Here is a 12,337-nt window from a genome sequence, read left to right as displayed (position 1 = left end):
TCGTCTCCTGTCTGAACAATTTACTGAGCTCAGTACCCGGGTTGAGCAGGTTGTTTCTCCGCTCGGTGAGCGTCTTTCCTCTGTACCCGCTGAGACTACATTTGCAGACCGCGAGCCACACGCGGCGACACCTCCGTCCTTCGATGGCGACCCCAACACCTGTCGGGACTTCCTGCACATTGCCCTTGTTTTCGCTCTCCAGCCCCGGCGTTTCGCCGCTTCTACTACTAGGGTGGCTTACGTTTTAACACTACTCACCGGTAGAGCGAGACAGTGGGGAATGGCTGCATGGGGGGCCAGGGCTCCGTGCACGATGTCGTTTGAGGCTCTCGAGACGGAGATGCTGAGTTTGTTTGATCGATCGCTTCGCAGGGACATGGCAGCAGCCAACGGACCTCTTCCGTCACAGACTATGCCATCGCGTTCAAAACGCTGGCTATTACCTGCGGCTGGAATGATGCGGCGCTTCGGGCTCAGTTTCTCGAAGGTCTCAATCCTGCCATTCAGGACGAGGTCGCTGCAAGGGACCCCCCAGCATCTCTCGAGACGGCGATCGACCTGGCGTTGAGGATCGAGACTCGCCACCGTCAACGAGACCTCCGCCGATCATTTCGACATCTCGCCGTCTCTGAGTCGGAGGAAACCACCGCATCGTCATCTCTTCAAGCGGAGGAGCCCATGCAACTGGGCAAGCTCCGCCTTACCGCTACTGAGAAACAGCGTCGTCTGTCCTGTGGATTGTGCCTGTATTGTGGTAAGGCGGGGCACATCGCTGCTGCATGTCCGGTAAAAGGTACTGCCCGCCGATGACTTCGGGAGTTTCGGTGGGCATGTCGTCATTAAAGTCTCCCGTAAGCTGCACTACACTACCTGTAATAGTGAACTTTAAACTGACTTCTTTTCATTCACAGGCGTTGTTGGATTCTGGTGCGGAGGCAAGCTTTCTAGATGCTGGTTTGGCCTCATCGTGGAATATTCCTTTTATCCCTCTGTCTTCCTCTCTCTCCGCCTGGACTTTAAAGGGTCAGCATATGGCTGTTATCACCCATCGCACACCCCCTGTGAGTTTGTTTGTCTCTGGCAATCATCGTGAGGAGAATTTTATTTGTTAGAGGATTCTCAATCTCCAGTCATTTTAGGTCATGACTGGCTGACCAAACATAATCCTCACGTTGATTGGCAGAACGGTGTTGTGTTGTCTTGGAAGTCTTCGTGTCATGTTTCATGTCTTGGTCCTGCTCCTTCTCCTGTCGTCTGTTCTTCTTCTCAGGTTCCGGCCGTTGATCACTCGGGGGTCCCGGCGGAGTACTCCGATCTGTATCAGGTGTTCAGTAAGGCTCGGGCTACTTCCCTACCTCCTCACCGGTTGTATGATTGCGAAATCAAACTTCTCTCAGGTACTTCTCCGCCTAAGGGTTGTATATTTTCCCTTTCTAAACCAGAAAGAGAGGCTATGGATAAGTACATCAATGAAGCTTTAAATGCCGGTCTCATTCGCCGCTCCTCGTCTCCAGCTGGTGCTGGATTTTTCTTTGTTAAAAAGAAAGACGGGTCTCTTCGTCCGTGCATTGATTACAGAGGGCTGAACGACATTACTGTTAAGAATAAGTACCCCTTGCCTTTAATGTCGTCAGCGTTCGAGTTGTTACAGGGAGCGCACGTGTTTACCAAGTTAGATCTGCGCAACGCTTATCACTTGGTACGCATCAAAGAGGGCGATGAGTGGAAGACAGCCTTTAATACACCATCAGGGCACTGGGAATACTGAGTTTTACCGTTCGGCCTTTGTAACGCACCAGCTGTCTTCCAAACCATGGTCAACGAAGTGCTGGGGGACATGATTAACAAGTTTGTCTTTGTGTATCTTGATGACATTCTCATCTTTTCTCCCTCTATGCAGATACACCCAGCATGTTCGCCAGGTTTTACAACGGCTTTTAGAGAATCAGCTCTTTGTTAAGGCGGAGAAGTGTGAGTTCCACAAGGAGTCGGTTTCGTTTCTGGGTTTCGTCATAGCCGAGGGAGAGATTCGTCCCGATCCCGCTAAAGTTAAAGCGGTCGCCGAATGGCCAGTGCCCGACACTCGTAAGGAGCTTCAGCGATTTCTGGGTTTCGCCAATTTTTACCGGCGTTTCATCAGAAACTTTGGTCAGATCGCTAAACCTCTTACCGCTCTCACTTCTTCTAAAGTGTGTTTCCATTGGGATAAGGAGGCTCAGGTAGCCTTTGATGAATTAAAGTCCCGTTTCATCTCTGCGCCTGTTCTTTCTATTCCCAATCCGGCTAAGCAATTCATAGTGGAAGTGGATGCATCTGATGTCGGGGTAGGCGCCGTTTTATCTCAGCGATCTCCCGTTGACGGGAAAGTGCATCCGTGCGCTTTTTTCTCTCACCGGTTAAACCCAGCGGAACGAAATTACGACATAGGTAATCGGGAGCTGCTGGCGGTTAGACTCGCATTGGGTGAGTGGTGTCACTGGTTGGAGGGAACCTCGGAGCCCTTTCTGGTCTGGACGGATCATAAAAATTTGGAATATGTCCGTTCAGCCAGAAGATTAACATCTAGACAGGCTCGCTGGGCACTTTTTTTTGACCGTTTTAACTTCACCCTCTCGTACCGGCCAGGTTCTAAAAACACTAAACCGGATGCTCTCTCCCGTCTGTTCGAAGGTTCTGTGTCTGAGCGGACCGAAACCATTCTTCCGGAAGGGAGAGTGGTCGGTGCCCTCGTGTGGGGAATCGAACAGCGGGTGAGGGAGGCCGGCCGAGAGGGGGAAGTTCCGGAGGGGTGTCCGGCGGGTCGTCTATGGGTTCCTGAGCGTTTACGTTCTGATGTCATCCGGTGGGGTCATGAATCCAGGTTTGTCGGCCATCCGGGAGTTCGGAGAACGTTGGCTGCCATCCGTCAACGTTTCTGGTGGCCTTCCATGGCTACGGACGTCAGACAGTTTGTATTAGCCTGTTCAGTCTGTGCTCGTAACAAGACTTCTAATCAACCTCCCGCTGGTTTGCTTAAATCTTTGCCCGTGCCCTCCCGCCCTTGGTCTCATATAGCCCTTGATTTTGTCACCGGCTTACCGGCGTCTGATGGTAACACTGTCGTATTGACTGTGGTGGATCGTTTTTCTAAAGCAGTTCATTTTATTCCCCTACCTAAACAAAAGAGATGGCTCAGGTTTTGATTAATCACGTCTTTCGGTTACACGGTATTCCGAAATTGTACTATATTGTAGTTTCAGATAGGGGTCCTCAGTTCATCTCTCGTTTTTGGCAGGAGTTTTGTAGACAGATCGGCGCTACAGCCAGCTTGTCTTCTGGTTACCACCTGCAAACCAATGGGCAATGCGAACGGGCTAATCAGGATCTCGGTCGAATGCTTCGCTGTCTGTCGTCACAATATCCGAACTCTTGATGCCAACAGCTTCCATGGGTCGAGTATTCTCATAATTCTCTTCCCGTTGCGTCTACTAATATGTCCCCATTTGAGTTGTCTATCGGTTTTCAACCTCCCCTTTTCCCATCACAGGAGCCCGACGCAGCGGTTCCGTCTGCTTTAGCTTTCACTTGGCGGAGAGCTATATCACTTTTATTACAGAACTCCAGACGAACCAAAGCTGCGGCTGACCGTCACCGGCGACCTCCACCCCGTTATGTGTGTGGACAAAAGGTATGGCTTTCCACCAAGGATTTGCCTCTCCGTGAGCCTTCTCGTAAGCTGGCTCCTCGTTTCATTGGGCCATACAGTATATCTAAGGTCATTAATCCGGTAACGGTAAAGCTTAAGTTACCTCTTACTCTTGGTCGGGTTCACCCTGTTTTTCATGTATCCAGGGTTAAACCTGTGTTTTTTGCCCCTAATAATTCCTCCGCCTCTGCCCCCAACCCCCCCGCCCCTCGTCTAGTGGATGGTGCTCCTGCTTATACAGTTAGGAGGTTACTAGATTCTCGTCGCAGGGGCAGAGGTTTTCAGTATTTAGTGGACTGGGAGGGTTACGGTCCGGAGGAGAGGTGCTGGGTTCCGGCCCGGGATATACTGGATCCTGGTCTGATCGAGGACTTCCGTCGACGACAGGGTGAGTCTTCATAGAGCCCGTCCGGTGCCGGTCCTGGGGGGAGGGATACTGTCACGACTCCTGGGTGATTTATGGTGCGTGTGTGTGTATGTTTATTTACTTACCTGTTGGTGGCAGTTCCTCGCGTGTGCACTAGCCCCTCCCACTCGTTTTGGTAAGTGTTCACCTGTTGTGTCTCATTAGCTGTTTTCTTTAAGTAGCACGCTGTCCTGTCCTTCGTCGCGCGCTCATTGTCTTGGTTGATCACAGTCACACTGTCTGGTCCAGTTATTCATTTTCTCCCAGTTTCTGTCTCTGATTCAGTCGCCGGCATCTGGAGGTTTGTCTTTGCCCGGAGTTCACACGTCTGTGAGTGTTCGTGAACTTGACCTCGAGTGAACCCTGCCTTGTTTCCCGGTGAAGCTGGTGCGCTTTGTCTTTAGGCGAGATCCAGTCTCCTCCGGGTTGCGGTGAGCTGTCTCTTTCTTTGCTGGTGTGAATCACATCTTCAGTCATCTGTCGTGTGAAGATTTCTCTCCGGTCATCGACCAGAGTGGATTACATCGCTGGACGCCGCGTGTGGTTCTTCACCTGTGAACTGTGACTGTTGTGCTCTGTCTGACCCTCTCTTTATCTCTTCAAAATAAACATTGTGAACTTGCATTTGACTCCGAGACTTCTTCTGACAATTATTAGTTATAATACAAATGATTGCACTTTAAAATGGCAGGATTTTATCTAATCTTGTTTAAAAATAACCCTATAATGCTATCTTTTGGTTATACTATAATATTTCATTTAATTTCTTGTCCTCAAACAGATCACTAATCTGCTTATTTTTTTAAGTTACACATACTATATTGATTACTACATTTGAGTTTCTTTCTCAATGTTAATATTTTATATAGAAATAAATGGTGTATAATTCAGAACATTGTTTAGTGTCATGAATTAATCTCAATATACAGAATTTTAAAGAAAATTCATCCAGGTTCAATTACGATTCTGAAGACGATCTGAGCGACGATGAAAGCAGCATAATAAAACTGAATAATATCCCTAATCTACAACTGAGCGAAGATGAAGACGAGGAAGAATGTATCGGACTGGCGTCAGACGAGTTGGACCGTAAGATATCAGTGTCAGGTTTAGGGAAGGAGCGAGGACTCAAATGCAGGGAAGAGGGCTTTTATTAATAATAAAAAATAAAACAAAAACACAACAAAAACTACCCCGTGGGGGAAAAACAGACTTGACAAACAGGACTCGACTAGACTTGGCTTGACTCATGGAAACACCAGGGAATAAACGACAACGAACCAGCACAGGACTGCAAACACAAGGAGAATAAATAGGAGAGCAAACAAGGCAGGTAATGAGGGAGGACAGGTGGGGCAAATCAACCAATAATGAGGTAACAAGGTGGGCGGGGTCAAGACAATAGACATGAGAGCACATGGCACAAAGAAACACATGACAAGCCATGTGCTCACATCAAACAAAACAAAGACACAAGCACATGGCCAATGAAGACAAATCACAAGCCATGTGCTTACACAAGATGAGACATGAACACGTGACTATGAAAACTCATAAGCCACGTGTTCACACAAAACAAGACAACATGAGAGCACGCAGCCCGTGAAACACAGACTGCGTGCTACACAACACAAGACAAAAACATGAAAGCACGCGGCAGGTGGAAATAACCGCGTGCTACACAAAACATGAGACAAGAGCGCACGGCAAGTGAAAGTACACACAAACCGTGCGCTCACAATAAAGACAGAACTGGGAGTGCGAGTGTCCGAATCCCGACACGAAACCAAACTAGACACAAGTGCCGGGATCCGAACGCCACGCTCCCAACATGAAACAAGGCACGCAGACAAGAGAGCGCACAGCCCCGAGAACACTCGAGACCGTACGCTCGCACAAAAACACGACAAGAACGGGAGTATCAGAGCTCTGTCACAAAACCAAGAAATTAACAAGACTGAAGTGACAGAACCCTGACACTACCCCCCCTCTAAAGGGACGCCACCTGGCGTCCCTACGAGGGACACAAGACAAACATGACAACATACACGACACAAGACAAAAAACACCAACAAGACAACATGACAGAACATCAGAACACAAAGACAAAGAGGGGAGGGAGGGAGGGGAGCCAAGTCAGTCAGCAAAAAAACAAAACAGGATCACAATAGAAAGTCTCTAAGGAAACCAGGGAGGGATAGGAGGGTTGAGCCAGGGAGGCTCAGGCCGATATGGGGTCCCGGCTAAGAGCCAGGGCGGCACCGGCGGGACAGACCAGGGCGGCACCGGCAGGACAGACCAGGGTGGCTTCAGCTGATTTGGGGTCCTGGCTGAGGACCAGAGCGGTACTGGAGGGACCATCCAGGCAGGCTCCGGCAGGGCATACAGCTTGGTGACGGCCTCCGTGGCCGCACCAGGGAGAGCGGGCAGCTCGGCGACGGCAGCGGGCTCAGGCTGGGGCTGCTCCGGGACGGCAGCCGACTCAGGCTGGGGCTGCTCCGGGACGGCAGCCGGCTCAGGCTGGGGCTGCTCCAGGACGGCAGCCGGCTCAGGCTGGGGCTGCTCCGGGACGGCAGCGGGCTCAGGCTGGGGCTGCTCCGGGACGGCAGCGGGCTCAGGCTGGGGCTGCTCCGGGATGGCAGCCGGCTCAGGCTGGGGCTGCTCCGGGACGGCTGCGGGCTCAGGCTGGCAGACTGTTCCAGAGTCAAAAACACCCGAGTACCTCCTCCAGGCATGCAAGACCGCCAAAGCATAAAGAGTGAAGACAGCCCTCTTGGCCATCACAGGGCTAACAGGGAGAGCATGCGGGGCTGGAGCGGACTCACTGGCTGGAGCGGACTCACTGGCTGGAGCGGACTCACTGGCTGGAGCGGGCTCTGGAGTGGCCTCCTGGCCTCGAGGGATGGAGGCTGGCTTCTTCCTCTTCCTCCGTTTGCTAGGGTGAGGCGGTGGCACTAAGCTTTCCGCCTCTGTGTGCATTGCAGCATCTTCAGCAGCCTCTTGGGGTGCTGCAACGTCTTCGGCCGCCTCTACTGGCACTGCAACAACTTCGGCTGTCTCGAAGGCTGCAAATAAGAGTGAGGCGGGCCGTTCTTCCTCCTCCGTCTCCGCGAACGAGTCATCGGAGGGCTGGGGCCTCCACTGACTGCAGGTGGAAGTGGAAAACAGTCAGTGGAGTGGGACTCTGCTTGAGGTGGGGGTTCAGGCTCCCCACGCTCAAAGATGTGGTACACAAAGTCCCAGAAACCAATATTCCCCAGCTTCTCCATCTCCCACTGGCTGAGGGGCTGATCGAGGCAGATGTTGAAAACGTATTTGATATCAGCCTCACTGTACTCCAAATGATCTACCTCAATAAGCAGATCACGGGCAAAGTCTCGCACATCAGCCCCCCGCTGACGAAAATAGCGAGAGTTGACATGCTGGATCAACAGCTGGCGGGTGGAAAGTCTTGTGGTGGGAGATGAAAAAAGGAAGATGCCCATCTTCTGCTGAGTCCTCCTTTGGCTGGTTCGTTCTGTCAGGTTTAGGGAAGGAGCGAGGACTCAAATGCAGGGAAGAGGGCTTTTATTAATAATAAAAAATAAAACAAAAACACAACAAAAACTACCCCGTGGGGGAAAAACAGACTTGACAAACAGGACTCGACTAGACTTGGCTTGACTCATGGAAACACCAGGGAATAAACGACAACGAACCAGCACAGGACTGCAAACACAAGGAGAATAAATAGGAGAGCAAACAAGGCAGGTAATGAGGGAGGACAGGTGGGGCAAATCAACCAATAATGAGGTAACAAGGTGGGCGGGGTCAAGACAATAGACATGAGAGCACATGGCACAAAGAAACACATGACAAGCCATGTGCTCACATCAAACAAAACAAAGACACAAGCACATGGCCAATGAAGACAAATCACAAGCCATGTGCTTACATAAGACGAGACATGAACACGTGACTATGAAAACTCATAAGCCACGTGTTCACACAAAACAAGACAACATGAGAGCATGCAGCCCGTGAAACACAGACTGCGTGCTACACAACACAAGACAAAAACATGAAAGCACGCGGCAGGTGGAAATAACCGCGTGCTACACAAAACATGAGACAAGAGCGCACGGCAAGTGAAAGTACACACAAACCGTGCGCTCACAATAAAGACAGGACTGGGAGCGCGAGTGTCCGAATCCCAACACGAAACCAAACTAGACACGAGTGCCGGGATCCGAACGCCACGCTGCCAACATGAAACAAGGCACGCAGACAAGAGAGCGCACAGCCCCGAGAACACTCGAGACCATACGCTCACACAAAAACACGACAAGAACGGGAGTGTCAGAGCTCTGTCACAAAACCAAGAAATAAACAAGACTGAAGTGACAGAACCCTGACAATCAGAGGCTATATCGATAGTAACATTTGATGGGGATAAAGACAGAGAAATGGTGAAAATCCGTAACTTTGACTGTAAATGCTGCACGATGAGAAAAGAGAACTCTCTGCATGGGAGACAGTCATGTAGCCAGAAGCTTTCTCCAGATATTATGTATATACGGCTGGATTCTTTAGCTGCGGAAAAAGAGTGGCAGGACATGCGACTTAATGGACATTTAGAAGTAAACAGACACACAGTGCAAACTTCGGAGATGGTTACATCCACAAAGAAGACACCGACAAAGAGAAAGTGTGCCCGAACGACTTATTTCATTGGAGGCAACGAGATCTGCAAGAATACTCTTCTGTTTCTTATGGGGTGAGTTTCCATTAACATCAAAGTTTGTCGTTGTGTGTTCATTCTAAGAACACGTACACGTTTTCTCATGTGTCTTTTGTTATTAGTTAGCTCAGGACTGTCGTTTTAATTGTAATCGTTAACATCGTATCACTTGCCAAAAAGCCCCATTACTATAATGGGCTTTTAGATGGTAATGTTAGCATCTGCTATTAATTTGAATAATGCTTCAATTGCTTGAATGACTGGTGTGAATGACTTAGCCCACGTAAACCTGCCAGTTAGCATTCTTGAATTGAATGTGATGCTAATCATTTTAGCTAGTAGTGGAGGAAGTGCTACATTCTTAACAAGGATTTTCTAACGTAATGGTAAATATATCAGATTAAATTCCTACTTTAAGTAAAAGTATCCGTAGCCGTAAAATGTGCGTTATAAGTCAAAAGTAAAAGTATTTATGAAGAGTTTAATGTACAGGATTGTTTTTAATCCTTTGACTCAATAATTTGACCTATAATTTATACAATGCATTCTGATATAGGTGACAAGATGCCTGTTAGCATGATGTTAAACGTTTTTTCCTTGTTTTTTCTCCTTTTTTCAGCATTGGCAAAGACACCCTGGCTGATATAGTCAAACACTATGAGGAGAATGGCGCAAGACCACGTTTGAGGAAGAAGCACTCACTGCCACGTCCGCCAGCCAGGTTCATCAGGCCTGAGGATATCAACAGAGTTGTGGACTTCATAAAAAACTATGCAGAAGACAATACCATCATGCTGCCTGGCTGACAGCCTGGGCATAAGGATTGGCATGTGAAGTTGCTGCCAACTCATGTGTCCAAGGCCTCAGTGTGGCATCTCTACGTGAAGTCTGCTAAGGAGCTTGGTATGTGTAAACATTGATTTAGAATTGAGTGCTTATAATGTGAAATAATGCGAAGCACTATTAGCAATTACAATACAATAACCACAAGCCATATCTGTTTTTCAGGTGAGCATGCAGTTTGTAAAACCAGCTTCAAAGCACTGTGGGACCGACTTCTCCCACACATCAAAAGTTGCCGGCCATGCACAGATCTCTGCTGGCAGTGCCAAAGCAAAAATGAGCAGCTGATACGAAGTGCAAACCTCCCAGATGACAGAAAGTCTGAAGCAGTAAAGAAGCAACAAGATCATCTTTCCCTTGTGCAGAAAGAGAGGGCTGTGTACAACGACATGACTGCTGCCTGCAGAAAGATTTGCTCTGGCTCTAAGAAGATTAGGATGCATTACAGTTTTGATTTTGCTCAGCAGGTAATACTTCACACACATTTACTTTATTAATGTCCCTTAAAGGGCGATTTGGTGCATGAGAATAAGCAGCCTGATAAATGCAGATAAATGATAAATGCAGAATAGCATCAATATAGTAATTTTTATCTTTATTAGACAGTTATGAATATACACAAATTTTATTTAATCTAATCCAAGTTCCCTCTCTCCCTCTGTCTCCAACAGTTACACTTTCCCTCAAACCCTCTCCAGCCAGGACCAATGTACTTCCTGACCCCACAGAAATGTGGCCTATTTGGTGTTTCCTGTGAAGGGCTGCAGAAACAGGTGAATTACCTGATTGATGAAGGCATGTCATCTACTGAGGGAAGCAATGAAGTCATCAGCTACATGCATCATTTCTTCTGCAACTTTGGAGTTGGAGAAACAGAGGTGGATCTTCATTGTGACAACTGTAGTGGGCAGAACAAGAACAACTTCATGCTCTGGTACCTTGCCTGGCGGGTTGGACACAAGCTTCACAATAAAATTGAAATCCACTTCCTTATTGCTGGCCACACCAAGTTTTCCCCTGACTGTGGCTTTGGACTCATCAAGCAAGCCTACATGAAGACAAGAGTCAACACTTTGGCAGACATCGCTGAGGTACTTTAACTTTACTTTGCTTTAATGACTTCAGTGCTGTTTTCTGTTCTGCTTCAATGAAACATTTAACTGAAGATTTTTTTTTTCCTCGCTTCTCTTTTTTGTCATCAGGTTGTGGAAAACAGCTCTCCTGTGAGTCACCTCAATATCCCACAGCTTGTTGGAACGGCAGAGGGCAAAGTTTTAGTCCAGACCTTCGACTGGCAGCAGCATCTGACTCACCACTTCCGTAGACTCCCACAGATCAAGAGTTATCAGCACTTCAGGTACTTATATTGAAACTTTCACATTGTGTACATACAATATAACATAGTAACAACATACACATGACAGTATTTTATGAGAAAATACTTTGCCATGTTTAAATTGTCGTATGTGCTTATTCTGTCACAGCTTTGATGCCAAGAGACCAGGTGTGGTGCTTGCAAAAACTCACTGTGATGCACAACCTGTCGAATATCAGCTACTGCGCGACGGAGCAGATCTGCCCTCTATCGACGGTCTTTCTGTCCTGGCCCCACCTGGACTGAACATTGACAGGCAGACCAATCTGTATGAAAAAATCAGGCCATTCTGTGCTGACGAGGCAAGATACATCACATGCCCAGCGCCAAGGGTCACAACACAGAAGAGACCGCGAATGTAATATCATTGGACTGTGTCACAAAGACCTTTGTCTTATGCTGCTATTACCAAGTAAAAGTGGTACTTTTGGTACATACTTGGATTCATACTCATAGCCTGGAAAGTTTTTGAAAATAAACATACATAGATACAGATCCTTGAAAGTGCTTGAATTTATTTTGTGCTAGAAGTTTTCTGGAAGAAATTCCATATTATTCTCTCCGGTCCAATAATGTGTTATTTCACCAACACTTCGTGGACTATGCTTGATTTACGTTAGTTACTTGCATTTACGCATTACGTTAAGTGTTTACCACGTGAGTTACTTTGTGTTGTACGTTGCCATGATGTTCACGCACGCACAAAACTACTACGGTACCTCAGCGTTTCACAGATACACTGTGAAATGACTGGTTACATGAGCCTAAGCTCTTTTCAATAAAATCCATGCAAAAGTTAATATCAGATCATTTTAGAATACAGTATAGGATGTAACGAATATTCTTTAGTTTTATGCAGAACAGAAATATGACAAATAGAATCAGACCACTGTCATATGGCCAAAAATAAATGCAAAAAAAAAAGAAGCTTTTGGCACAGTTGTGTTTGACACATGAAAACTGTAACAATGTATTTTACAAGGTTACACGATGTAACCTTGCTCTCACTTGAAATGTGTCCCCACATTAACAGGGGGAGCTTTACAGGGGGTATGGCTTATCTAAATGAGATGTAAATGAGCCCTATTGTCACTCACAGCAGGTGAGAACAGGCGAGAACTGCAACTTTAGAGGCGTTTTTCTCCCTATAAAGCTTTCTTAAGTGCCTACCTTCAAATGGCTACAACTTCTCCAAATATTATCAGATTTCCATGTGTTACACATCGTTGGAAAGCTTGGAGACTACACTTTCAGAATCTGTGAATAACTCAAAATGCCCCAGAACCGACTTGTGTCCCTACTTTCCGT

The 12,337-nt window shown here is 47.6% G+C and overlaps 1 protein-coding gene across 1 annotated transcript; it reads left to right on the top strand.

Moving 5' to 3' along the window:
* The first annotated feature begins 8,740 nt into the window (after nt 1-8,740).
* LOC137034968 (uncharacterized) lies at nt 8,741-11,511 on the top strand. The gene is made up of 7 exons (XM_067408211.1): nt 8,741-8,847; nt 9,431-9,560; nt 9,672-9,714; nt 9,820-10,121; nt 10,326-10,745; nt 10,857-11,011; nt 11,139-11,511. Exons 1-7 carry the CDS (start codon nt 8,741-8,743, stop codon nt 11,389-11,391), a joined length of 1,410 nt encoding a protein of 469 aa, XP_067264312.1. The 3' UTR covers nt 11,392-11,511.
* Nucleotides 11,512-12,337: the final 826 nt, after the last annotated feature.

The sequence above is a fragment of the Chanodichthys erythropterus genome, chromosome 13, assembly GCF_024489055.1.
Source record: "Chanodichthys erythropterus isolate Z2021 chromosome 13, ASM2448905v1, whole genome shotgun sequence".
Taxonomy (NCBI): Eukaryota; Metazoa; Chordata; class Actinopteri; order Cypriniformes; family Xenocyprididae; genus Chanodichthys; species Chanodichthys erythropterus.
Note: the sequence above shows the minus strand (reverse complement) of the source record. Positions and strands in the feature narration are given on the sequence as shown.